This window comes from Acanthochromis polyacanthus, chromosome 5 (assembly GCF_021347895.1).
Source record: "Acanthochromis polyacanthus isolate Apoly-LR-REF ecotype Palm Island chromosome 5, KAUST_Apoly_ChrSc, whole genome shotgun sequence".
NCBI lineage: Eukaryota > Metazoa > Chordata > Actinopteri > Pomacentridae > Acanthochromis > Acanthochromis polyacanthus.
In genome coordinates, this window is record NC_067117.1 from 15,401,109 (window position 1) to 15,428,962 (window position 27,854).

Sequence of the window (27,854 nt, forward strand, 5' to 3'; positions counted from 1 at the left end):
TCAATGATGGAGGCTCCAAAGCTTTGGATTGTCCTTCCTCTCAATCAGATGGTGCTCCCCAATCAACATGTTGTACATGTTTTCAGTGGCTTTTGGTTGCTTTTAATGGTCTATATATTTTACAATTTCATATTTGTTTCATTTTGAAAATTGATCTTACAAAATCCCATCCTGTTTTGCCTTATTTTAGTGTTTTTCAAGTTTGTTACAGAAACTGATTCTACAAAACTTCACCCTGTCTTATGTTACACATAAATGTGTTCCTGCCAGACTGAAAACATGAACAAAACTTTTAATTTGCCCTATATGAGTAAATAACTTGGTTCATAGATTATTTTCTTTTTTTTTTTTCTTGGACTAGAAATTGCCAATCTTCAGGACACCCAGGCTCAGAAATATTTCTGTCTGTTTTTTACCACATAAGTCTGATTGGCTTTCTTCCTCCTTCTCTGGAGCCTTACAAATTCCACTGATGCATGTCTAAAAATTAATAATAGTTTGAGGAAATTGCCTGTGTGATGGTCGTAAATGTATTTCTTGTGAGGTAAAATATTAATTGATTACACAAAGGTTCATTTAAAGTGGTGACTCAGTCCATCTTGGTGAATTACGAGCAAAGAAACGCCAGCACTAATTTAATTGACAGGTAATCTTTATTGTTCTGTCTGCCTTTTATAAGGATTAATCCACAGTTAGAAGATGATTATATTTAAGCTTGAGGAGTTTTTTGAGATTTTAAAAGGGCAATAGTGCACCCTGTCAGATTAGATGGATTTTGAGATATTGCGCTGTTCCTTCATAGAGCAGGTCCAACAACTTATTGAGACTCGACTGTGTCAACGTATTCTACAAGGTTAATCAGCACTAGTGTACGTTTGAAAAGTAACATTTATCTTTTAAAATACAAGCAAAAGCCCACATGAGACAATCACCTGCAGTGCTTTCTATTCTGTGCGTTCATGTGGACATTATGCATCTGTTGTGACGCTAAAAGTTACAGCATCCAATCAGGATAACACCTTTAAGGAGTGATAAAGACGACCTCATGCAGGGAGTCATGGATTCATAGGTCAGTTGTTTGTGCAATTTGATTTGCAGAACTGATCGCAATGTATTGTTACACCTGTTCTCATTGTCTCTCTGAATACAGAAATATTTCACATTTTATGAAATATTTTGTGTTTCGTGAGTTGTGAGCAGTAGTGTTGTGTAGATGTTGTATCTCAGCTGCATCTCTGGAAGATGGAAGATAGCTACCAGATGTTTTATTTCTTTATTCTCCGCTAATTCTAAATTCTCTTTGTCACACACAAACAGCATTTTAGATTCTGCAGCCACTACTTCATCTATGTTCCTTCCTGTTGTTGGTAGCTTTGTCTTTATTATCATTATTTTTGTTGTTAAAGCTGTGAATTGCATCGTGCAAAAACTCTGCCTGTGTATTAAGGAAAACATTTTTAGTCAACGTTTATTCTCATACATGGACAACATGAACAGCCACTGTATTTATGTTTTACAGCAGGGCTCACTGAGGTCACACAAAAAACAATGCGTAAAGGCAACCAGATGACCTAGTAGTTTGGACTTATGCACAAATGCCCCACAAACATAGCCCCTTTTTAGTGTTCTCTGCACTGCCAAATAAAGGCAGAAATACAACCAAATGATTAAAAAAACAATGTGTCGAAATCATGGTTTTTTTTTTTAAAAAAAAAGAAAACTCTTCAAGGTAATAAAACAATATAAACTGTGTCTTTAATCTGTTAAAGGGAAGTACAGGGTCTTCAGGATCCCCAGAACTTTGAATTGTAATGTTCATGCTTTAAACACTGAGTGAACAGGTATAGTTGCTAAACACTGTCCTCTCCTGGCAGAAACCTATCATAGCAACATCTTCTCAATATTTTTTTTTTTGTCAACAAGTAGAGATATGCAGCAGTAACAGTCACTCTCAGCTGATGACACAGGTCATACAGAAAACTGGTTTATTTGTAGTACAGCAGGATCTTGTTGAGTTGATTGGCCAGCCAATCAAGGCCCTCATAGAGGCCGTCGCCACTGGTGGCGCAGGTGGCCTGGATGTACCAGTTACGGTGACGCAGGGAGTGTAAGCCCAACTTATCTGTGATCTCAGCAGCGTTCATGGCGTTCGGTAAGTCCTGTCAAAGAGGAGAGAGGTCAGTGAGCAGAGAGAACTACCCTCCAGTTTTTGTATTTATAGAAAAACAGTGACTTCAGGCATGTTTGTGCTCTTATATTTGTCTATGTGGTATTCATTAATTGTTCCACTGTAAAAACACAGAGCCAGTTTGATGGTGAATTCATTTTTTAGGTGTGATGACGTCCTACTGCTGCCATAAATGACAGTACATTTTGAAAATACTACTACAAATACTCCACAAAGCAAACCTGTTAAGTAATGACAGTTTAAATTTCTAAGGATACTTTTAACTTTTTTAGTTGACCAATAATTAGTCAGTAATTTAGAAAATAATTGGCGGAGTAACTGTTGAATACAATTTTAAAAAAGAGGCAGGTCTGGTAATGTGCATCCAGTTATACATTAGTCATATTTAAAATTTTACTTGTATAATTCCCAATGAATGGAAGTAGACATAGCATTAAAACATTGTCAACTTTGAGGAAAAAGGTGAAACTGTGATTGTAAATGTATTTTGTTTAGGAGGTTCTAGGCGTTTTTGGGAAAATTATACATATTTTGAGTCTACTTTAAAGTACATCTCATTATTTTTTCAATCATCTAACCTTAAACATGTATTACTCAAAGGCTGGTGTTCGTTTTTTTTCCTGTTTTAAGTCCTGTTTGCTGCAAGGCAAAAGTGCTAACCACTACTCCACTGTGCAGCCCTACCAAAGTGACTAGAAATAACAAAATAACATTTCCATCCATCCATTGTCTTCTGCTTATCCGTGGCCGGGTCGCCGAGGCAGCTTGCAAAGCAGGTCATTCCAGACATCCCTCCCCCCAGCAATGCTTTCCAGCTTTTCCTGGGGGATGCCGAGGCATTCCCAGGCCAGACAAGATATATAATCCCTCCAGCGTGTTCCGGGTCTGCCCCGGGGTCTCCTCCCAGGCAGATGTGTTCAGAAAACCTCCAGAGGCAGTCTCCCCAGAGGCATCCGAATTCAGATGGAGGAAGCTCATTTCAGTCCTTGCTCCTCCTGAATCCGAGGTTTGACAATCAGTCGGAGCCTCCCTTCCAGCACCCGAGAGTAAAGTTTCCCATGGAGGCTGAGAAGTGTGATATCCCGGTAGTTGGAACACACTCTCCGGTCCCTTTTTTTTTTGAAAATGTGAACCGCCACCCTGATCTGCCACTTCACAGGCACCGTACCCGATGCCCACGTGACATTGTAGAGACGTGTCAACAAAGACAGTCCAACAATGTCCAGAGCCTTCAGTATCTCAGGGCGAATCTCGTCCACACCTGGCGCCTTGCTACCGAGGAGCTTCTTAACTACCTCAGCGACCTCTGCCACGGATATGGATAAAAATCCCCCTGAGTCTTCAGGCCCTACCTCGGCCAAAGAAGATGTGTTTACTGGGTTCAGGAGTTCCTCAAAGTGCTCTTTCCACTGTCCAACGATGTCCCCAGTACAGGTCAACAGTTCTCCACACAGACTGTACACAACCTGACCAAAGACCTGCCTCCCCTTCCTGAGGCGTCGGACGGTTTGCCAGAACCTCCTTGAGGCCAACCGAAAGTCCTTCTCCATAGCCTCCCCAAACTCCTCCCACACCCGAGTTTTTGCTTCCGTGACTGCCGCAGCCACTGTCCTTTTGGCCAACCGGTATCCGTCGGCTGCTTCAGGAGACCCCTGAACAAGCCAAGCCTGAAATTCCTCCTTCTTCAGCCTGGCGGCTTCCCTGACAGCGGGTTCTTGGGTTGCGACTGCGACAGGCACCAGTGACCTTCAGACCACAGCTCCTAACAGCCACTTCTGCAAAGGAGGCTTTGAATATGGACCACTCAGACTCCATGTCCCCAACCTCCCCCGGGATTCAGGAGAAGCTCTTCCGGATGTTTGTGTTGAAAACCCCATGGACAGGGTCCTACGCCAGACGTTCCCAGTTCATCTGCACTACACGTTTGGGTTTACCAGATCTGTCCGGCAGCCTTCCCCGCCACTGCATCCAACTCACCAGCAGGTGGTGATCAGTTGACAGCTCTGCACCTCTGTTCATTCGAGTGTCCAAGACATACGGCCACAGGTCTGATGATATGACTATGAAGTCGATCATCGACCTTTGTCCTAAGGTGCTCTGGTACCAAGTACACTCATGAGCAACCTTATGTTCGAACATGGTGTTTATGACAAGTCCATAACTAGCACAGAAGTCCAATAACAAAACACCACTCGCGTTCAGATCGGGCAGGCCGTTCCTCCCAATCATCCCCCTCCAGGATTTCTCCGTCGCTGAAGTCCCCCAGGAGAACTATTGAGTCCCCAGGCGGTATCGCTTCCAGGACACCACCCAGAGACTCCAAGAAGGCCGAGTACTCCGAACTGCTGTTCGGTGCATAAGCACAGACAACAGTCAGTTTTCCTCTCTGCAACATGAGGTCGCACCCTCTTGTTCTCTGGGGAAAACTCCAACAAAGCGGCACTCAGCTGGGGGCTCGTGAGTATCCTCACACCCACCCGATGCCTCTCACCCTGGGCAACTCCAGAAAAGGAGAGAGTCCAATCCCTCTCCAGGATTCTGGTTCCGGAGCCCTTGCTGTGGGTAAGCCCAACTATATCTAGCCGGTATCGCTCCACCTCCCACATGAGCTCGGGTTCCTTCCCCACTAGTGAAGTGATGTTCCATGTCCCCAAAGCAAGTCTACGCCACCAGGGGGGCGGTGCAGCTAGACGCTCGCTCCTGCCTACTACCTGGTTGGCATAGTACCTGACCCTGATTTCCTGCCTGGTGGGTGGTGTGCCAGCCGGGCGGTGACCTCGTGTTGCTTCTTCGGGCTATGCCCGACAGAGTCCCACGGGGCCCCAAGACTTGGCCACCAGGTGCTCTCTGACTAGCTCCCCCACCAGACCTGGCTCCAGGGAGAAGGTTTCAATAGGTGAGGTAGCGGCTTTCTTCTTGAGTGTTTTCATCAGGGTTTTCTGAATTGCTCTTTGTCTGGCCCCTCTCCCAGGACAAGTTTGCTTTGGGAGACCCTACCAGGGGCTATTGCCCCAGACAACACAGCTCCCAGGATCACAGGGAAACTCAAACCCCTCCGTCAGAACAAGGTGGCATTTAATTTGATCATTTGAGCATTCATAACATTTGATCAACAAAATTATTTATATATATATATATATATATATATAAATTCTTATAAACAAATTTTTTTGGGCGAACAAAAGGAGATAAATTAAGATGTCATAAGACTAACATTTCACATAGTTTTCTGGCATTACTCAAAAACATAGCAGACACATATATATCAATGTGTTGAAAATAACTTCGCTGCAGCCCTCGACTAAATTGTCTTCTATAGTTCATTACTAACTGCCTTTCATTACAATCAGTCATATCGGACACAGTTGTTCGAGCCACTGGAAAAAACTTAACTGCTTCACAAGCAGAGGGGGAGCTAACTTTCATTTCCTTTTTGTTTAAGACTTTGATTTTTTTTTCATGGGAATTTTATAGATTTGTACCATTTAATTAATTATATCAGTGTGGGGCATTCAACATGATTTGATCCTGATCAAATGATGTGTAAATCTTTTTGTGGTCAAAACTCAGCGGTTAGTCATTTTGGATTACACACTTTTTTTTCTCATTTCTTTCTTGCATTCCTATTTTCTTAGACCTGTCAGCTATTAATTCTGATGCCAATACCATTACCTAATCACAAAAAGAGCCGATTTTCATCAACAGTTTACACAGTATTTGATTTCATATCTTAAATAACCGTGAAGACTCCACACAGTCCCTGAGTCTTGGACCGGAGCACCTTAACACAAAATACAACAATTGTCAACAAAAAGGAGACACACATATGTGTGTGTTTGTGTGCATCACCTCAGATTTCTACTCGTGTCTTACCCTTTAGTGCAGTTGGCATGGCATGGTTCACATTGGCCCTGGTTGTTGGGGTATTTGAAGATGACTTCCCCTTCACCCACCACACCTTCAGGACACGAGGACACACAGTGTGGACCGTCCTGCAGGCTGGCACATGCTACACACTGATCCGCTCCCTGGAAACAATAGGGGACACCTTAGCTGACAGATATTGGCACGGTGAAAGAAATGATTCCAAGTTGCGGCAGTACAGTGGAGAGTCATGCCTATTTAAAAGCCACTAGATGGCAGCAGAAGTTATTTCGACTGTCTTGAACTTTCTGGTCAGGTGTGAGGTGGAGATAGTCATACCGGGCCTGTGCAAGTCTGCTTCCCCTCCTGGATTTTACACTCAGGGTGACAGGGCAGACACTCCCCTGATGGAGAAGCAAACTCCCTCTTCTCCCTGCAGATAACACTCAAACACTTAGCACAGCCATGCCACAGCCAACATTACTCACATTAAGGCAAACTGCTTTAATATTAGGAGTACTTTTGTGAAGACTGACCCAGATAAGAACATGCAGTCTGGCACACATGTTCCTCCCCTGCTGTATTTATTACAGGAGACACACTGGCTTGGTCCGGGACCCCAGCAGCCATCAGAGGAGCACAGGGGGTCGCACACGTGGTTGTCATTCACTACAAAACACAACAGAAGTGAGCATACTGATGCACAATCAACACTGACCAGGTTTAAGATGCTCCGTCTCCACTCACCGCACTCGTTTAAAGGTCGGTTCTCCTTCACATCGATGTTCTTCTGGCGTTTCTGCGGACGGGAGCTGCTGCTTAGGATTTGCGTCCAGTTGACAGTGTTATGGTAGCAGAGATTCTTGTTTCCTGTGATGTAGACATCGCCATCGTTTATCTTTCGCAGTGAACGCAAACCCAGAGACTCCAGAGATTTGGTCCTCATCACTAGAAGAGCGTAGCCCCTGGAAGAGCAGGAAGAGGATGGATTTTGGTAAATGCAAGGAAATAGAAGATGAACATTTTTGAATTTTGCTTAAAATACTAAGAAATTAAATGAAAATTTTGTGGGCAACTGAATATTTTACATTAAAAATATGTCTTTCTGAAATGATGAGATTTGAATTTTTTTTCACATGGTAATTTCAGGTTTGCTATTTCAAATTCAAACCACTTGTTTAAATCTCATCATTGAAAGAATGTAACCTGGCTTTCTTGCTTATTCTTGGTAACCTGAGTGGTCAGGTTTGAGACTGGATGTCTGCCTTTCACTAACTGCAATTAGACAAACTTGATTCAAAACAAATGACTTCAATTCACTGGACCCTTAAAAGTAGTCCTTCTAAGAGAATGTTTTTCAAACTGCACAACCTGTAGCTACATACTGGAAATTTAAAAAAAAAAAAAAAAAACACCAAATAAATTCAGGTAATGGTTTTCAGTGTAATTTTGTGGTATTTAAATTCCAACATTAATTAAACATTCAACAGTGATTACATTTATAGATGAAAAACCGTATTGCCTTTCTTTGATTACACAAAATACAACCAGAACCTCAGATTTAGTCAACCCAAACATCCATCAGTTTTCATGAAAAAGAGCAAGCAAGAATATTACGAAGACTTATTGTTCCCACCACCAACTTAACCCATAAGAACCCACGGTGACACCAGTGTAACAAGCACTTTGAGTGCCCCAGTCTCTTCCTTGTAAAGTTTTATGTCTGACCTTAACTCATTAAGTCCTTTAAGGAAAAATCAGTCTGGTTTCTTATGGGTTAACTCCACCTCTGAATCAGCCATGAAATGATATTCCAGAAACTGAAAACAGTATTTTAATCTCAATAACTGCAAGACAAGACGAAGAGACGAGCATGCAAAGTGTTTACTGTACCTTCTAGAGCTCACTCCTCTAAACAGGATTAAAATGACGTATAAAAAGGAAATAAAGATATAAAACACATAGAGTCAGATTCATGCCAGTGACGGTTTAGATGGCTAAAGATATAACAGAATGATCGTGAAAAGAACGATAAAAAACTACTACTCACCTATGTAATATTCTGCCATGAATTGTTTGGAGGTTGGAGAAGACTGACAGGTCCGTCATGCTTTCAGGCCACGAATGGATACTGAGGTAGCCTTAAAGCAGAAAAGTTGTGCTTCAGAGGCTGCAAAAAACACTGTGACGTGACATCAGAAACAAAACTTATCAGTTTAACAATCTGCTCACCTGTGATTTCCCGCACAGTACTGAAGATTTTCAGTTTTTCTGGGTCAAGGGGTGGTATGTCATTGTAAACATCCCTTTGAGCAAAGAAAAAAGAATATATTAAAATGCTTACAGGCCAACTAAATATAGTAAAATCTCTGTTGCATGAAAACTAATGATGACTACTGTTGGGAAGAGTTTTTTTACCCTTCTATCCCGTTCACCAAGAAATGAAGACTGCCCTGGATCTTGGTGCAGTTTATGAAACTGTCTATGTTATGAGCATCGACGGTTTCTCTGGTTGGACTTCCTGTGCCGTGACAAGCTGGTGAGAAGGCAAAGATGAGGAGAACGAAAGGGTTAGGAAAGTGATTCTTTCGTTGATCACTGATTAAACCCCAAGATCTCATCTCTGTGCATCAATGTTTCATATTTAGAAATTTGTTTCCATGAAAATATTCCCCTCCTGTCTTAACTCCCTGACGCCTATTGTCGCGAATATGCAACATAACAATTTCATTCATACTGCAGCCGAGATAGCGTATCCATTCCCTCAATGCCGGTTTGCGCATATTCAACACGTACCTCGGAACCTTTTGCAAGCACTGGTTTCTTGTAGGACCGGCTGGGGTGGGATCTAAGTATTCTATATCTGTTACTATCATTATTATTATTATTAATCTATGCATCTATGTTCTGCGTGTAATGGATAAATTGACAATCTCCACTTATTTTAGCATCAGCTGCAAAGCAAAAACACACACAAAAAAAGTTTTTTATTTATTTAATTGTAAATAAATTCAGGTGTCAAGAGGTTGTAACAACTTGACTCTGTGAAGTCCTCGCCTCTACAGTGTCTACATCCATCCCTTCACCACAACACCAGCTCACCTACATCTCTGCTCAAACACTGGAGAACTACTCTAAGCTACACAATAACAAGCTGTAACATTGGTCAGCCATACATGTTCAAACCACAAACTGATTCTGAAAAAGAATAATGATACAGAAAGTCTCATCCTGGAAGTGGATAGGATTAGTTCCTCAAGTTTGTTACTTATGAAACCCCCAAAAGTCTGGATCCAAGCTTTGACTGCAGTTTCAAGCCAGAAACATTGACTGCTTCTTTCACTCCTGATGTGTGTTTAGGAAAAGAGAAGATTTAAACCAAGCAGCTGTGGTGGAAAGCACCTCAGAACAATCCCAGTTTCATTGTGTCCTACTTTGTTTTATTACTCCACTGAACTGCATAGGGAAATATTTCATCTTTTATGTTTTTTTACTGCAATACATTTATCTGACAACTAGAGTTGTTATACTTGCAGAATAAGATATAACCACCACATAAATCTGATTCCATTTGCGATTAACCGTCAAACATTATATAAAGCAGTGACTGTAAAACTAACTCCACTGCCATCAGATAAAGATTTATTAGACAGAATACTTAAATGCATTTTAAGTAGAATGTGTAAATTAATTACAATTTTGCTTAAAGTGTTGCAAAAAGAGTCTTTTCATGATCAGGTTTCTCCTTCCCTTACATAAAGGTAACTTCTACCAGTGCCCTGCTTGTTTCTCAGATGCAGAAAACAACTCTTTGTAGTTCTATTAAATACCTTTGGGACAGAGGCCTCCACAGGGCTCACATCTTTTCACTCCGTTTTTCTCCACTTCCATTTTATCAGACGGGCAGCTGCTCACACATGAGCTGCCATCCACCACAAAGTTTGCTATTAAAAACAGAAAACATCACGAATCAACACAATGCGGTGTGTCAGTGACAGCATAAACATTTGCAACCATAAAAACTGTATTTGTCTGAGGTCAACGGCCAACTCTGAGCCGGTGTGAACATGTGGGTGTAAGGCGGCATGAGTGGAGACTCACTGGGACACTGGGCCACACAAAGAGAACCGTACTGGTACTTTGCATTGGGGTTGGGCTCCATTTTGAAGGCATGTTTGTTGTAGATCAGAGTCTGGGGACATTGAGGGACACAGGAGCCCAAGTTGTTGAGGTTCCTGCAAGCCTGTAAAATGTCACATTGAGGAACACAAAGCAGAGATTTGATTTATATCTGACATACCTTCATCCCAGTGAATACTTGGTTCGTTCACAATAGTTATTCATTTTTGTACGGACACAGGAACATCTACACTACACTGAATCCAGAGACAGCAAAGTGTCTGGGGCAGAGATTGTCGTGAGGACAGGGAGGAAATGGAGGGCGGCAGAAGCAGTGCAGCAGGCAGAATCCCGGCTTCAACACAAAGTCATCATTGGGTCTGTGGCGCAAGGCAGAGCTTGGAAGACTTGGAAGCCAGACAACACCATCATACGCCTCTGCCAGCGGGAAGAAGAGATGTTGCTACAGGAGGAAGTCTGTGCCTCTGTGGAAGAGGAGCGATGAAGCAGAGCTGTTGTCATGTGACAACAGGGTGCTTGGACAAAGTGGGAAACAGGCAAATGGAGCGCAACATCACCTGGAAGGACATTTGGAAGTGGAACCCCCAAAGGATCAATTTCCTGATCCAAGGGGTCTACGATGTCCTGCCCAGCCCTTCCAGTCTGTTCATATGGGGCAAAGCAGAAACACCAGCATGCCCCCTGTGCTCCAAAACAGGGACACTGGAACATGTCCTTCCAAAAGGCATTGGGTGAGGGTCGCTATTGCTGGAGGCACGACCAGGTCCTAAAGTCCATCACCGAGGCAATCGACGAGAGGATCAAAGACAGCAAACTCAGCCAAGCTCCACCTAAGGCAATATGCTTTCTTAAAGAAAGCCAGATCCCCAAGAAGAAAGCCAAGAACTCTTCTGCCGGTGCACGAATGTCAGCCCGGGACTGGACGATGTCGGTTGACCAAGAGAGGCAGCTGAAAATACCAGCACACATCGTCCAGTCCACACTGAGGCCTGACTTACTCCTCATCTCAGAGGCTACAAAGCAGCTAATTAAGCTGGAGTAGACTGTGCCCTGGGAGGAGAGAATGGAGGAAACTCATGACCGGAAGAGGGTATAATATCAAGAGCTGGTGGAGGCCTGCTGGACCAATGGAAGGAAGACCAGGTGCATGCTAGTGGAGGTGGGCAGCAGGGGATGTGCAGGCCACTCTCTACACAAAGCCTAAGGAATCCTAGGAATAATGGGAGCAAGTAGGAGGAGAGCCATCAGTAAACATAGACGCAGCAGAGAGAGCATCTAGATGGCTCTGGCTAAAAGGGGGGGAGCAGTGGGAACAGCAAAATGCCACTTGGACATAGGCTGAGGCTTGATGAACCTCAAACGGGTCACCTGGGTGAGGGTGTCTGTTGTAAGACCTGAAACACCCAGTGACTCCAGAAAACAACACTGATGATGTGTCCAAGTGTGTGTGCATCAAGGGATGTCGTGACTCAAGTGTGCCAGAAAGTCATAAAAATTTGTCAGTGATCAGGATACTGAAAAGAATTGTGCTGTTTTCAGCTTTCAGCTAGTTTTTCTGAAAACTGAAGATAGCAGCTTATATAGCAGTTTTTGTTTCTGGCTGCAACATGTCAAGATGTCTCCTGTGTTTAAAAGAAATCAAAGCTTTCGACTCACAAAGCAGTCTGTACCCAGGGGTCCGGTGCAGCCTCCAGCACACTCACTGTGGCAGCAGTCGCTCGGTTTTGTACCAAAGCATCGGCCGTTACACTGAGGGGCGCACACAGTCTTTGTCACTGAAACAGAGTGGAGAGCACGTTGATGCATTATGTAAAAATTGGACACCAATACCATTAATTGAAACTGCAAACAAACACTGAACTTAAAACAAGCAGTATCAAAATGTAAAATAAAATCTCGCAGTCCCCATTAGTAGGACATCTTTAAGACTCCCCAATGCAGTGACTGGATCATAAACTGCACTGATGCATGAAAAATAAAGAAATAAAGGTGAAGGTATTGATGTGACTCACAGATCTGACAGGTGTCATTTCGTGGACCCCAACATGGCAAGTCTCCACATGCTTTGTCACAAGGCACTGAGGGATCATTTTATTGGTCAGTAGGTGGAATATTACATTTATGATCAGACATAAAAGGATAATAATAAGTTCACATCTTTAAAGTGTGCGTTGAACTGAAGAAGTTGTGGTCGCGGTAATAAGGCTTGTCGTTCATACTGTTTCCGAAGAGATTAGTCCCTTATTTGAACTATTTCACTGCAACAGATGGAAAACAAAATCTAGAGTCCCTCTGTGTACTAAAAAACACACTCTGATCCAAAGTCCAGAGCGTTATCCTTAAACTCAACTCTAACCTATGAAGTGTTTTTCAATCACGAGTGGAACAGCAAACAAGTTGCTTCACTCAGTTTGTTATTGCACCAGTAAGTGGACATATTCAGTGTTTCAGGTCTATGTCAGCAGCTATTAAAGTAGAAGCACATAGGAACAGCATCATTATTACACCTAAATATTTGTTTATTACAAGTCACATCGTTGTCGCATCTGAGATTTCCCTCAAATCGTGCATTTGTACTTCAGAGTTAGTTCAATCAAATATGGATCTTTCTTTTTAGAAGTTACTTTCTTTTTTGTGAAAAAATTGTCTCTTTCAGCACACATCGTTTCCTCCACCTGCTCAACTGTGGTAGAAAGATAACAACATAAAAAGAAAGAAATCTGCACTGACCATACTGTAGGTTCAAGTCTCATATTTACTTCACAATGCATTTTTATAAAAAACAAAACCTGTAGATTTTTTTCCCCGTTTCTTACACTGAAATAGATTTTTTTTTGTCAGCCAGCAGGTCTGGGATACCAATTACAGTGGCTGGGAGCACTTTTGTTGCACATTTGAGTTTTGTTTTCATTCAAACTCATCTTTTACTGTAACTGATGTTCAGTGTGGTTATCAACCTTCTGCACTCACTTATCGGCCCGTTGTCCTCGATCATGATGTCCGCTTTTTCATCATTCACTATGTCCTGCCAGTTCACCTGCGGGGCGTAACTCAGGTACTTGTTCTTGATGATCTTCACTCCTCCCTCCAGTATCTCTGTGGACGACACACATGCATGTAAATGGGGAGGGACAAATTAGCGGAGCAAACCCAAACAGGCCTCTGACTCATTCCTGTCCACCCTTCACCGTTACACCACATACACGTGGACAAGATTGTTGGTACCCCTTGGTTAATAAAAGAAAAACCCACAATGGTCACAGAAATAACTTGAATCGGACAAAAATAATAACAAAGAAAAATTCTATGAAAATTAACCAATGAAAATCAGACATTGCTTTTGAACCATGGTTCAACAGAATTATTTAAAACTCATGAAACAGGGCCGGACAAAAATGATAGTACCCCTAGAAAAGACTGAAAATAACACCATTGTTAAAAACAAATCATAAAAGCCAGACTGGAATTTACCAAACTGCCTGTTGACAAGCCACAAAGCTTCTGGAAGAATGTTCTATGGACAGGTGAGACTAAAAATATGATTGAACACAGGGACACGTTCAATCAAGGTGTGTCCTCTAATTGGCATCACAGGTGTCTACAAACCTGTAATCAGTCAGTGGGCCTATTTATAGGGTTCCAAGTGGTCACTGTGCTGTTTGGTGACATGGTGTGTACCACACTAAACATGTACCAGAGGAAGCGAAGGGGAGAGTTGTCTCAGGAGATTAGAAAGAAAATTAAAGACAAGCATGTTAAAGGTAAAGGCTATAAGACCATCTCCAATCAGCTTGATGTTCCTGTGACTACAGTTGAACATATTCAGAAATGTAAGATCCATGGGACTGTAGCCAGCCTCCCTGGACGTGGGTGCAGGAGGAAAATTGATGACAAATGGGAGAGACGGATAATATGAATGGTAACAAAAGAGCCCAGAACAACCTCTAAAGACATTAAAGGTGAACTGTCCTGACTGTGAAACATGGAGGAGGCTCTGCATATGTTCTGGGGCTGCTTTGCTGCATCTGGCACAGGGTGTCTTGAAGCTGTGAAGGGTACAATGAAATCTCACGACTATCAAGGTATTCTAGAGAGAAATGTGCTGCCCAGTGTCAGAAAGCTTGGTCTCAGTCACAGGTCATGGGTCTTGCAGCAGGATAATGAGCCACAACAAACAGCTAAAAACAGCCACAAATGGCTAAGAGGAAAACATTGGACTGTTTTGAAGTGGCCTTCTATGAGCCCTGATCTAAATCCTATTGAACATGTGTGGAAGGAGCTGAAACATGCCATTTGGAGAAGACACCCTTCAAACCTGAGACAACTGGAGCAGTTTGCTCACCAGGAGTCGACACATGCAGAAGTCTCACTGAGAGTTACAGAAATGGTTTGACTGCAGTGATTGCCTCAAAAGGTTGTGCAACAAAATATTAAGTGATGGGTATCATTTTTATCGAGGCCTGTTTCATGAGTTGTTTTTTTTTTAAATTCTGTTAAACCACAGTTCAAAAGCAATGTCTGATTTTCACTGGTTAATTTTCATAGAATTTTTATTTATTATTACTTTTGTCAGATTCAAAATATTTCTGTGACCATTGTGGGTTTTTCTTCCATTAACCGAGGGGTACCAACAATATTGTCCTCTTGTGTACAAGCCGAGTATAATGTGCCGCATCTCATGTTTCACTGGCGGTTGAGCGCATGAGAGATTCCAGTGACTCCACATCAGTGCGATCAGCTCACATCGCTGCCGACCGGTATTCTGCAGGTGTGGCTACACTGTGTGGGCGTGGGAGCTCCAACAGAAACAGAGATCCACTCTGAGCGTCTATCTGCTGCATTCTCACCTCCCACTCGTTAAACACACTGCAGGTGCGACTTCCCGTGTACCTGTAAGGTGTGTCAGGCCCAGCTCCTGGAGGCCGTGCTGCCCATCTTTCTGGTAGTTGACCATCACAGCCAAGGCGTACTTGTCCTCGTAGAGCGTGGTGCCTCGGATGACACGCAGCTTGTCAAGAGGGAGGCGACTGAACTCATTGACGGCAAACAAGATGTAGCCCGTCACCTCCTTAATAGACTGTGAGGTTGGGGAGAAAAAATACAGGTGATTAGAAAAGAAAACCTTATCTGAATTTGCTAATCAGACAGTTATCCGGGTCACAACTTGGCAGCAGAGGTGTGTTTTGCTGGTTTTGTTAGTCACCATGACTGGAGGGGGACAGACAGTAAATGAGCTCACCATGTACTTGAAATAAAGACATCATCCATTACAGACTGACTAACATGTTTTGGCTCCCTGTGACTTCTGAAGAAGCCTCACATGTTTGATTGTTTCTGTCATTGAGTGAATGAGGTTGATTCATGTCTGTGTCTAGACGAGCTAGCAGTTTGTCTCAGGGACATGCATTCTGTGAAAGCAACGTTGGTTAATTTGTAGATTTGTGATGTTCACAGTCGCACCTGCAGGAAGCTGAAGTCTCTGGTGTGCTCCATCATGGTGATCTCCAGGTTTCCGATCACAATGTCGCAGCCGGTGTACATCTTCTTCATCAGGTTGTACTGGATCTCTGAATTTCCGGACATGCTCAGACCGTTTTGGGTTCCGTAGCAAACAACCGCTGGAAAAATAAATAAGTAGCAGATTCTTATTAATATCTATCATTGTGGGTTTGGGTTAAAAGAAAGAATCTGGTGGTACTTTTAGTCAATTTAGCAACTTTGTTACTTTAGTTCTGTTTTGTTAACAAGTCACACGAATGAACCGATCCTTCTCACAAAGTGTAGCCAGAGCTTGGTATTGAATTTATTTGAATTGTTAAGTGATATGTTTCTTCACTATAGTGAACATGGGCTGTGTAGTTTTTTTGGGGGGGGAGGGGATTCTACAAACACAATCAAGCAGCTGTAAATACATATACATATATGCCTGTAAAAGTACAAAAGCAATTTAACCTATTGTTGTTTTTTTTAAAGATAAGAAATCAGATTTGACTCACAAACAAGCTCAGCCCTCTCAGACGCATGACATATTTCAAATCTGACACATTAAGGCGACATGCAAGATTTTTCCATGATGAAAATAATAAATCACCTGTTTTCCTGTTGGCACAAGAACTGCATTTGAACATGGAAGTACTATAAGTTGGCACTAACTGAGTTGTTTACTACATGTTTGTGTAACGTGTCACTTTAGAGATTTATGCTCAGTGAGCGTGTCTGGAGCTTTTTCTTGGCATCATTTCAGAAAAATGCCGCAAGGATACAAAAACCACTGAAATGTTACATGAAACACCATTAAGGCCTCCAATTAACCACAAACCTGTGCAACCATCAGTTGTTCTGTTCCTAAAATATTACCGCTGACAAGTCAAAGGTTGATATTAGGCCAAATAAAACCTGACATCATAAAATATTCAAACAGTTTAACTGAATTAGTTTTGCAGCACTCATACAACTAACACAAGTGTCATCAGATGTGCATCAGGGCTCCTTCTCTTCATTTTCAACCATTTTTGTGTCTTTACTGGAACATAAAATTCACATTACAGAAACTGCATTCATGTATTTCCTCAAGGAGCAAACTGTAAATGATCCCTCTGAGTGATGAAACCTTTTCCGCTTCCACGTTGATGTCTTTGGTGTTTTAGTTTTGGCTCCATCACCTGAGCATCAGCTGCCTGAAGATGGATGATCTCATGTTCACATTGTTTTTCTCATCTCATTCACCTGCAGCCAGGTGGCAACAACAACAACAGCAAGACCAGGTCAAAGTTCACACAAAGTCACTGAGATTCAAATCACAACAGCTCTCTGCTTCCAAACATGTCGCCAACATTCAGTGGTGGCAAAGCACCACGTACAACTACACACGTTTTACTCAAATACTGGAATCAATTTGCTTTCCGATTTAAACCATGCTGTATTTGTGTGACAGCCACAGACAGTTCTGATCAGCCAGCTGATCTAAAACTGAACTGAAAATGAACTATTTTCAAGGTAAATTCATAATTTCCTATGCAAAATTAAAAGTACAAATCTTTAGAGTTTTGGACCGTCGGGAAGGATTCTCTAGGATTTAATAAACCAAATGATTGATTATTAATCAGATAAACACTGTGTACAGCTTCACCTCCATCAGTTACACAACACAATACACACACACACACACACACACACACACACACACACACACACACACACATATTTACACTTTTAAAAAATATTTTGACAGTCAGAATGTAAATTAATGATCCTGATTGATAATGGTGATTTTATAAGATTTTGTTTAACAAAGTTTAATTTTCACAAAAAATTATTTAATATAACAAAATGGGAAAATCTGTCAGATAATAGTTAAACAAATATTGTACCATTTTTCCTGTCCTAATATACATAATTTCTCTTTCAGATGCGTGCATATATCTTTACTTTTTGTTTTTACAAATATAAATAAAGTAAAAAGAAACACCGTAATTTTACAGTTGGAAAGATCAAATTACTAATAAGTTTTTAGACTTAGCATATAGCGTGTAGCCATTTCACCCATGAATTTAGTTATTAGGCCTATCTGTAATTTAACACAACTGGAAAAAATATTTTTATAGTGTTTTAAAAAAAACACTAAAAGGGTGTCCTAGTGGACAACAGAATATGTGTGTGTGTGTGTGTGTGTGTGTGTGTGTGTGCGTGCGTGCGTGCGTGCGTGTGTGTGTTCCGCTCACCCCCTTGTCTCTCCGCGCCACACAGTTGCAGAGCACACGGCAGCAGGACGCACAGCACTACCTGCACCTTCCTCATGGAGCCACTCATCCTCATCCTCAGGCTTCAAGAAAATCAGTCCTTTTATCTCCCTAAAGTTTCAATCATTTCACTCCGATCATGTCTCTTTAAAAACCAGGAAGCTGCAGTTAGGTTAAATCCAGATTGTCCTGCGTTTTTATTACTCCTTCGCTTACCTCTGCGGAGTAAATCCGGTCTGCAGAAGTGAACGCTGTTCGTGTTTTCTCTGTTTGACATTTGACTGAACCGCACTCAGTCCACCCGCAGCGCTCCGTGTGAGAAGAATCACTACAGCTCAGTGATTGGAGCGCAGCGCTCAGCCAATCAGCGGCCGGAGCGGCTCTTTTCTCCTGCTGCACTGATTTATGTGGGAGGACTCATGCAGGGGTCACAAACTACAAACAACTCCCTGTAGGAAGACTGAAAGCACCTTGAAAGATGAAACTATTTAGGTCGTTACGTTTTAAAACACTAAAATGCTGCTTGCCTTAGATCCGTTCAGGGACACTTGTTCAAACACATTTCCTCTTGTTTATTCACGTTGTTAAAGATGATTTTGATTTTGTAAAACGTTTCTTACCGTTGAACTGGTGTGGATGGCTGCAGCATTTGCAGCACAGTAAAGCTGGACTTCATAAACAGCTGCAGTTATCAAAGTTTGTACAGAATAATTCATGTTGCACGTTCAAGGCTATGAGCGATCATCTAAAATGAGACATTTTTTACAGTGTAAAAACAGTCTATTTTATAGCTGTACTGATCCTAGTGAATCTCATGTTGCACAAATGTTTATTTCCAACACCTTTTAAGGAGTGATAAAGACAACATCATACAGGGAGTCATGGATTCATAGGTCAGTTGTTTGTGCAATTTGATTTGCAGAACTGATCACGATGTATTGTTACACTTGTTCTCATTGTCTCTCTGAATGCAGAAATGTTTCACATTTTATGAAATATTTTGTGTTTCGTGAGTTGTGAGCAGTAGTGTTGTGTAGATGTTGTATCTCAGCTGCATCTCTGGAAGATGGAAGATAGCTACCAGATGTTTTATTTCTTTATTCTCCGCTAATTATAAATTCTCTTTGTAACACACAAACAGCATTTTAGATTCTGCAGCCACTACTTCATCTATGTTCCTTCCTTTTGTTGGTAGCTTTGTCTTTATTATCATTATTTTTGTTGTTAAAGCTGTGAATTGCGTCGTGCAAAAACTCTGCCTGTGTATTAAGGAAAACATTTTTAGTCACAACGTTTATTCTCATACATGGACAACATGAACAGCCACTGTATTTATGTTTTACAGCAGGGCTCACTGAGGTCACACAAAAAACAATGTGTAAAGGCAACCAGATGACCTAGTAGTTTGGACTTATGCACAAATGCCCCACTAACATAGCCCCTTTTCTTTAGTGTTCTCTGCACTGCCAAATAAAGGCAGAAATACAACCAAATGATTACCAATCTGTCCAAATCATCTTTGTACAATTTGTTGTCAAAAAAAGAAAACTCTTCAAGGTAATAAAACAATATAAAGTGTGTTTTTAATCTGTTTAACCCTCCTGTTGTCCTCATTTACAGGCACCAAAAAATACTGTTTCCTTGTCTGAAAAAAAATCCAAAAATTCAGAAAAAAAATCCCCAAATTTCTGAGAAATTCCAATTATTCCTGAAAAGTTTCCCTTAAAAGTTTTATTTAAAAAAAAAAAAACAAACAAGTTTGGCAAGAAAATTCTTGTAAATATTTTCAAAAAATGAGTAAAAATCTTCCAAAAAAATCTAAAAATATCTACAGTGATTACATACATATCAGTAAAACTTCTCATGTTTTCTGTAAGAACATTCACATAAAAATCAACCAAAATCCAGCAAAATTAGCTGAATTTTGTTGCCCTTTTTTGTGATTGTTCTTAAGTAACATTTTTAACATTTCTTTTTGTCCACCAAAAAATGTTCAAAGATTTCCCAAAAATGTTAAAAATGTGGACATCAGAAGTTTCACTGTGAAAATATTTTTTTTTACACATTTTCAAACTTTAAAATGAGTGAATTTTGACCCATAGGACAACATGAGGGTTAAAGGAAGTTCAGGTCTTCAGGATCCCCAAAACTTTGAATGGTATCTTATAGATCAGAAATGTTCATGCTTTTAAACACAGAGTGAACAGCTAGAGTTGCTAAACAGTGTCCCCTCATGGCAGGAACCTGTCATAGCAGGAACCTGTCATAGCAACATCTTTTCAACATTTTTTCTTTTTTTTTGTCCTTAAGTGGAGATATGCAGCAGTAACAGTCACTCTCAGCTGATGACACAGGTCATACAGAAAACGGGTTTATTTGTAGTACAGCAGGATCTTGTCTTACATCACATACAGATGTCTCCATGCACTCAGCATTGAAACATGGTCATCACCGTTTTTAAAACTACTTGTGTAACTATAACGGTACAGAATGAATCATCAGAAGGTTTTTTTATTTGTTTTTTTTTTTAATTTCCGCACTGATTATCATTGTTTCACAGACACAATCTACACCAAAGTTTCTTTAAACCCCAAAGAAAATCTACCACCAAATATGAATCAAGTATACTGGCAAAAACAAAACGTGCTATACGACAAAACCTCTGCTTATCATCGTGATCTGTGGTGAAAAAAAAAGAAAAAAAATGCCTGTTGAGGGCATAGAGGAATAAATCTGCAAACCATTCTTTATAGATAAATATATGTGAATCGAAATCAGGACTGAACTAGCCGAGAGGAAATCAATCAGAAGTCATCACTAAATATAAGGCCACGAAAACCAAATGATCAAACTCATGACTTAACATAGATGCTGAATATGAACAAGCACTGCTAAGTTGGTAGAGAGGATGTACAGCATGTTGCACTGTTACGGTTATATGAGCAGAAGTGCCCGTGTATGGCACGAAGAAATACTTTTATTGACAGAAGTCTGTGGATTCTGCTGGTATCAGCTTGTGACGGAGTAATTCGTCTGCTGTTCAAAGGTGAGTCGTGGACATGCTGACGAATATCTGCAAACAACAACACCGACGTATTGATCTGCCTACCCCGCTTTCTTTTGCGTTATTATGCAGACACATCACTGGAATGATGGACTATGCATGTCAGATAAACATCATTACAGCCATTTATAGAGTCATCAACAATATTCACATTCAGTAACACAGAGGAACAGAACCAACCCCCCGATATGCAGGTCTGAGACAAAAACACACAAGCGAGAGCGACCTGATGCAGTTTGAGTACTGGTATGGGCACACAAGAAGGCAGACAAGCAGCAGCATCTGTGCCGAGTTAATGCACAGATCGGCCTCTGTAGTGTTTTCATGTTAAAAGATCTCACAGCTGATTACAGGGGTGTTATTTTCCTAGCAAATGTTGCCACCTGATGTGGTTCAGTTAGTTGTAAACAGCACCAGAACACGATGAGCATCAACATCTACGCAGCTCTCAGGATGGAGGACAGCAGCAGGATGCATGCAGGTCAGGCAATCGAGGACGTGTTGCGCGTTTTAAAATATTTAAAAAGGGCGGCTTCGATGCTTCGGGTTGCCACACGGGGAGTAGAAACACACCACAGATATCAAAAGATTTCCAAAATGTGGCAGTAAGAGGATGTGTGATAGGAAGGGGAAACCCAGGACTGATCAATACCATCCAGGCCGCTCTCATGAACACACATTACGTGTGCGCGCACATGTATGCGCTAAATCTGAGCGTCAAAGTGCCTCAGCTTTGCTCGCAAACTCAAAGGGGGGATCAAACTATTAAAATTAATTCCGGTGACATGAATCTGCCAGCAGTGATTGTTCTCAAACATGGCTCTGTTACCCCCGCAGGAATAGATTAGAAGAACAAAAAAGACAACATGAAGTGCAACTGACACAGAACAGTTCTTTGAGTGGACGACTGACAGTTGAAAAACAAACATCAACAAAGTCATATTTGACTGATTGCTGACTCAGAGGAGTCACACATGACTCGGCACAGCACCTAGAGACTAACATACAGTACATTGCACCTAAAGACGGGAGGTGGACGGAGGAAAAGCAAGTGTCTGCTGTGACTGCTAACGGTTAGTGTGCATTTTTGTGTGTGCGTGTGTGTGTGTGTGTGGTTAAATATGAACATGAGAATCTGTTTTCAATAACGGCTGAAAACTATTAGGAACAGACCAAAAAATGAAATCTCCCCCAGACCCAGAATCTTGCTTCACACCGATCAATCATAACCCCTGAACCTCCCCCCGCACCCCATCCCCAAAACAAAGAGAGTCGGATGGGTGTTGCTGCTGGCTGGCTTTTCCACTTTTCTTCTTATTTCTTGTTCTTGAGCTGATTGGCCAGCCAATCAAGGCCCTCATAGAGGCCGTCACCACTGGTGGCGCAGGTGGCCTGGATGTACCAGTTACGGTGACGCAGGGAGTGTAAGCCCAACTTATCTGTGATCTCAGCAGCGTTCATGGCGTTCGGTAAGTCCTGTCAAAGAGGAGAGAGGTCAGTGAGCAGAGAGAACTACCCTCCAGTTTTTGTATTTATAGAAAACAGTGACTTCAGGCATGTTTGTGCTCTTATATTTGTCTATGTGGTATTCATTAATTGTTCCACTGTAAAAACACAGAGCCAGTTTGATGGTGAATTCATTTTTTAGGTGTGATGACGTCCTACTGCTGCCATAAATGACAGTACATTTTGAAAATGCTACTACAAATACTACACAGAGCAAACCTGTTAAGTAATGACAGTTTAAATTTCTAAGGATACTTTTAACTTTTTTAGTTGACCAATAATTAGTCAGTAATTTAGAAAGTAATTGGCGGAGTAACTGTTGAATGCAATTTAAAAAAAGAGGCAGGTCTGGTAATGTGCATCCAGTTATACATTAGTCATATTTAAAATTTTACTTGTATAATTCCCAACGAATGGAAGCAAGACTAAACATAATATCAAAACATTGTCAACTTTGAGGAAAAAAAGGTTAAATTCATGCGAGGTGAAACTGTGTGATTGTAAATGTATTTTGCTCAGGAGGTTCTAGGTGTTTTTTGGGAAAATTATACATATTTTAAGTCTACTTTTAAAGTACATCTTATTATTTTTTCAATAATATAAACCAGGAGGTTTAAACATTTATTACTATATCTATCTATCTTATATACAGTAAAGTAGTGTAACTTTATGGTCACATGCTGTAAAAGAACTAATTATGATTCGTTTACAAAAACATTTTTCATGTGGATGTGTGGATTATGTACAGTTTTTCCCTGTTTTTTGTTTTTACAGTAATATAATGTGATATTTTTGTGGGATTTCACTACCTATTATTTGTTTTTACCAATGCAGAAAAAAACAGCTAAAATAACTGTTAAAATATCCCATGCCATTTGGAAATAAATATTTGTTTTCTGATCTAAATACAGTAAAATACCAATTTTACGCTCAAATGTCATAAAAGTATAAAAGATCAAATTATGATTTATAAAAAAGGGTTTCAGGTTGGCATTCTTTAAAGTTTTAGACTTTTTTACAGTACTTTTTGAGATTTGACTTGACATAATTAGAATTCCTGTAAAATAACAGTAAATTGTTCAGTTAAGCTAGTGATAGAAATGGCAATGTTTACCTGCAGTCAGTTGCCTCTGTGTGTCCCCTGAACAAACATCACATGTCCTGTGACTGGACCAGCCCAAACCCGAGACAGTTTGTCCATATTTATTTCTGACTCAGACATTTCTTTAAAGTTTACACAAGTTGTAGAAATTATGTTCTATATCAGCAGTTCTGGGGCTGATAGCAAAGCCTCTGGTACAACTTGTGTATTTTCTCCATTGTGTGTGAATTCAGCAACACACAACTCTCTCTCAAGCAGCTAACGTTGCTATGACAACAGTGTCAACAATGGGAAAATGAACCACATTAAAACCACATTAATGCAGGGACAGGATCGCTGTTAATAATCTCCAACTACTCTGTATATTTAGCCTCACTGGACAATTATTGATCAAGATAAAATAGATTTCAGAACAGAATATGTTACATTTCATAAAGCCGTGCTGGGTCTGGACTGATTTTCTGTTTGATCCAGATGCAGATCGAGGTTCAGACTTGAAGCAGCTCTGATTTAAACTCTACTGGCTCAATGATCAGCTACTATTTTAATTATTTTTCAAAAGAAATATGGCTGCTCTTGTATAATATGTTAATATCATCATTATATATCTACATAAAATTGTAAACACAACATTTTTGAGCTTTGGATTGTTGGTTGAACAAAAGGAGACAAATTAAGACTCGCATTTCACAGTTTTCTGGCATTACTCCAAAACATAGCAGGGGCATTTATATCAGTAATGGGGGAAAAAACACAACTGCTTCAAAAACAGAAGAGGAGATAACTTTCATTTCACTCATGTTTAAGACTTTATGATTTTTAATGGTATTTTTGCAGATTTGTACCGTTTAATTAATTATATCAGTGTGGGGCATACAACATGATTTGATCTTGATTAATCTATGTTTTGTGGTCAAAAATGCCAGTGGTTAGTCATTTTGGATTACACACTTTTGTTCTCATTTCTGTCTTGCATTCCTATTTACTTAGACCTGCTAGCTATTTTAATTCTGCCGCAATATCGTTACCTAATAACAAAAAAAGAGCCTGTTTTCATCAACCGTTTACACTGTATTTGACTTCATATCATAAATAATTTCCCCGGCTTACAAAAGAAGCTTGATTTCATCCACAAGAAACAATAGAAAGAAGGCTGATGAGGGTTTCTTCCTCTGCTACGAGCCTGTTTTGTATTCATGTGCACTGTGTGTGTCTGTATATGCAGAAGAGTGCCGCTTTCTTGCCTGTTTATTAGCAAACACAAGGAGCACTGCATCTCTCAGTTCATCCTCAGCCAGCATCCTCATCAGCTCCTCTCGCGCTTCGTTCACACGCTCTCTGTCGTTACTGTCCACCACAAAGATTAGACCTGAAACGGGCACAGAAAATATGCCATACAGAGTGTTTTCGAAAGAAGAAGAGAAGCGTTCCTCTGTTTTTGCCCTCTGATTAGCTCTGCTCACCCTGTGTGTTTTGAAAGTAGTGTCTCCAGAGGGGACGGATCTTGTCCTGCCCACCGACATCCCACACAGTGAAGCTGATGTTCTTGTACTCCACCGTCTCCACATTAAACCCTGAAAGGAGGGAAGAGGTCAGGAAAAATGTGAAGCAAACACAGTGATTCATCGTCAGCGTGCATGAATAGAAAACTCTTCACACGTACCAATTGTTGGGATTGTGGTGACTATTTCCCCCAGTTTGAGCTTATAGAGGATTGTGGTTTTTCCAGCTGCGTCCAGCCCCACCATCAGAATCCTCATCTCCTTCTTTCCTATGAGGCTCTTCAGCAAATTCCCAAAAATGTTCCCCATGATTCACAGCTTCAATTTTTGCGGCTACAATCGTGATGCTGGAGGCTTTTCTGCAAAGTCTCAGTCGTCCAGCAGAGATCGATTATTAAGGAGGGCTGAAAGGAAATGAAAAACCTTTTAGCGCGTCTTTTATGCGTGCAGCCACACTGAGAAGTGAAAATGCTCATATAAATTATTAGCGTGCCAGAATAAGGACAGAATTATTAACAAGGCACATTGTCTGTCAGGTTTTTGGCTAACTGAAAAGAAAGCTCCAGCTCATTCCACCTCTCACCTTTCTGAAAGTACACCACCATGCCAGAAAATCTCACTTCTACATGCACACCGCGAGACAGGTGCAGAGCTTCTCGCCCACAGTCATCATCACAGAAATGGTGATGGAGATGCATGTCAGAGCCTTGACTCCAGGCTACAGCACAATCTGTTCAGACCCTCTTCACTGTGTTTTTTTTTTTCTCCTTCAAATGTTAGCCTGCAACAACGCCAAGCCCTCAGAGCACATACAGAATGTCCTACATTACCAGGCCTGGCTTCAACATCATCTCATCACAAAGCCACCTGATCGAAAACAGAGATGAAAGAAGGCTGCTTTTCTTCTCTGCATTATGCTTGATTATATTAAATCAAGTCATGTCAAGCTATAGTAAAAAGTGTCACAGATGGCTTTACAATCTGCACCACAACATGCAACACCTCTATCTTAGACCCACGATTCAAGAAAGGGAAAAAGCTCAGAAAAAAGTTTCCTTCGGGGTGAACACACATTAAATAGATGGCACATACAGAGAGTAGGCTGAAACAGCAACAGTTAAATTACAGTACTGAAAAGCAGAGTGACAGTTTTAGGTGAATAAAGTGCAAATTAGAGCGGTACAGTTTGCGATTTGATTTTTTTAACAAACTCAATATTCAGTGTGTAGAGGATTTAAAACAAGCGTTGCAGCATTATCACAAGAGACATCATCAAAAGAGAGAGACATGGAGGACGACATGAATTTCTAAAGCCATTGAAATGGCAGTTCAAACCTTGGGTCACACATGCTGCATTATGTTAACTCAGTGTTATTTGTTAATTACATTGCTTGGAATTTAGATTTGAAATCGATTAATAGTTTATGTCTCGTGCAAACGTACTAACGATATGGATAAGAAAAGACAATTAGCAAATTTTAGGTGCCATGTAGCACTACTGGGACCCCTCGGCGGCCAATAATTGGAATCATTTTTATTTCCAGGGTTAAAAATACTCTCAGAGTGAGAACTGCACTCTTTTCCAAAACAGTCGACACAATCTGATGTGTTTAAAGTGAGACATTTTGTTCTGGCCTCAGCTGTACATATTTTCTGACTGTACAAACATAGTGTGTAGTGAAACTTGCGCTTTCTGAAATATCACAGTGATCACGCGTTATGAATTATTAAGTGCATGCATGTCATTTTCAACATGGAAAACAGACAAGGCAGTTTCATTCAAAATATAATGTAATTGCACTGATTAAATTATGCTGCGACTGTGGTTGTAGCTCCAGAGGGTACACAGGCTCAGTAAAGTGAACTATCAGACTAGAAAACAGCAATAAACACAGACAGCAGTATCTCTAAGTCTGGATGCAGCCCTGTCCATGGTGCTGAACAGGACCAGCACAGCAACTGTCACAGCCTGACTCCAGCTCCTCTCCTCACCACAAAACATGTTCATGAACAGCTTTAAATAGAACATGTGTGTTCATGTGGAGCAGGGCCGCTGTGAGCCGGTCTGATCATGTCCACTGAGCTCCGGGTGACTCAGGTTAGCTAGAGATGCTACGTTAGGTAACCTTACAAGCCGTCCTGCCGTCATTAGGTGCACATTGAACGCCCCTCAGCCTCAGCTACCTCGTATTCAAACTTCATTTTGGCTAAATCATCTCATTACTGGACCAATAATAGACTATTTTATCCGTCCCGGCTGGATTTAATCGCGGGAATCGATTAAACATGATGGTAGCTAGCCGTCCTGATCCGCCCCACTCATCCGACCGCTCATCACCTTAGCGGGTATCCTGCTACCAGCGAGCCGCCCGCTGCCGCTCCAGCCCGCGGCCACACCGAGGCTACACACCGGCACACAGGACGGACGGCAGCCCTGCTGTTATTCTATCGCTTTCCGGGACCTCCGTGAAATGTTCGGTGTAGGTGATGGAAACAGTATGACTTACCTTAGCTGAGCAGTCCTCTACTGAATGTCTCACGATATTTTCCGGGTGACAACTCAGCAGGAAACGAGATCTCGCGAGAGTACTTGTCGAAATCAGACAGACAGACCTTTGAAAGGACGTTTGAGCAACCTGGTGACAATGTGGTCAACTAATGGCTTTTTTTTTTTTGGATCAGTCCCGATTTTGTAAAAAAAAAATAATGCAACATTGTTTTGTTTCTAACAGAGTTGCAGTAATGAGTA

The 27,854-nt window shown here is 41.2% G+C and overlaps 2 protein-coding genes and 1 long non-coding RNA gene across 8 annotated transcripts in view; 1 reads left to right on the plus strand and 2 right to left on the minus strand.

The window, feature by feature from the left end:
• The window catches only part of erbb3a (erb-b2 receptor tyrosine kinase 3a), a 45,227-nt gene extending 26,926 nt beyond the window's left edge, over window positions 1-18,301 (minus strand). For 2 of the 4 annotated variants that reach the window (XM_051948342.1, XM_051948339.1), the window contains exon 1: window positions 18,148-18,234. Coding sequence is in view for 2 of the 4 variants with exons in the window: in XM_051948340.1 (XP_051804300.1) it covers window positions 17,975-18,007 (33 nt within the window). In the remaining 2 variants the exon portion in view is untranslated. Of the gene's footprint in view, window positions 1-17,974; window positions 18,077-18,147 lie in introns of all 4 variants that reach the window. The other 2 variants (XM_051948340.1, XM_051948341.1) reach the window with 2 other exon arrangements.
• LOC127534052 (uncharacterized) lies at window positions 1,438-19,430 on the plus strand. Its single transcript, XR_007941995.1, has 2 exons — window positions 1,438-1,533; window positions 19,291-19,430. It is a non-coding gene; the product is annotated as an uncharacterized LOC127534052 (long non-coding RNA).
• arf3b (ADP-ribosylation factor 3b) lies at window positions 1,443-27,753 on the minus strand. 3 transcript variants are annotated; one of them, XM_051948346.1, is made up of 5 exons: window positions 27,613-27,753; window positions 25,267-25,509; window positions 25,067-25,177; window positions 24,848-24,972; window positions 1,443-2,159 (listed from the first exon to the last, which is right to left on the minus strand). In XM_051948346.1, the coding sequence occupies exons 2-5, from the start codon at window positions 25,412-25,414 to the stop codon at window positions 1,986-1,988; spliced, it is 558 nt and encodes a 185-aa protein (XP_051804306.1). In that variant the 5' UTR covers window positions 25,415-25,509; window positions 27,613-27,753; the 3' UTR covers window positions 1,443-1,985. The 3 variants fall into 3 exon arrangements, with proteins under 3 accessions (XP_051804306.1, XP_051804307.1, XP_051804308.1); XM_051948347.1 differs by lacking the exon at window positions 27,613-27,753 and adding an exon at window positions 27,444-27,584; XM_051948348.1 differs by lacking the exon at window positions 1,443-2,159 and adding an exon at window positions 20,290-22,471.
• Window positions 27,754-27,854: the final 101 nt, after the last annotated feature.

Excerpts from the sequence above, each read along its gene's own strand:
- arf3b (XM_051948346.1), bottom strand. The coding sequence starts at position 25,414 with ATGGGGAACATTTTTGGGAATTTGCTGAAGAGCCTCATAGGAAAGAAG. Across the intron at positions 25,178-25,266 it reads CACCACAATCCCAACAATTG|GGTTTAATGTGGAGACGGTG; the intron begins GTACGTGTGAAG and ends CCCTCCTTTCAG. Across the intron at positions 2,160-24,847 it reads TTGTGTTTGCTAATAAACAG|GACTTACCGAACGCCATGAA; the intron begins GCAAGAAAGCGG and ends CCTCTTTGACAG.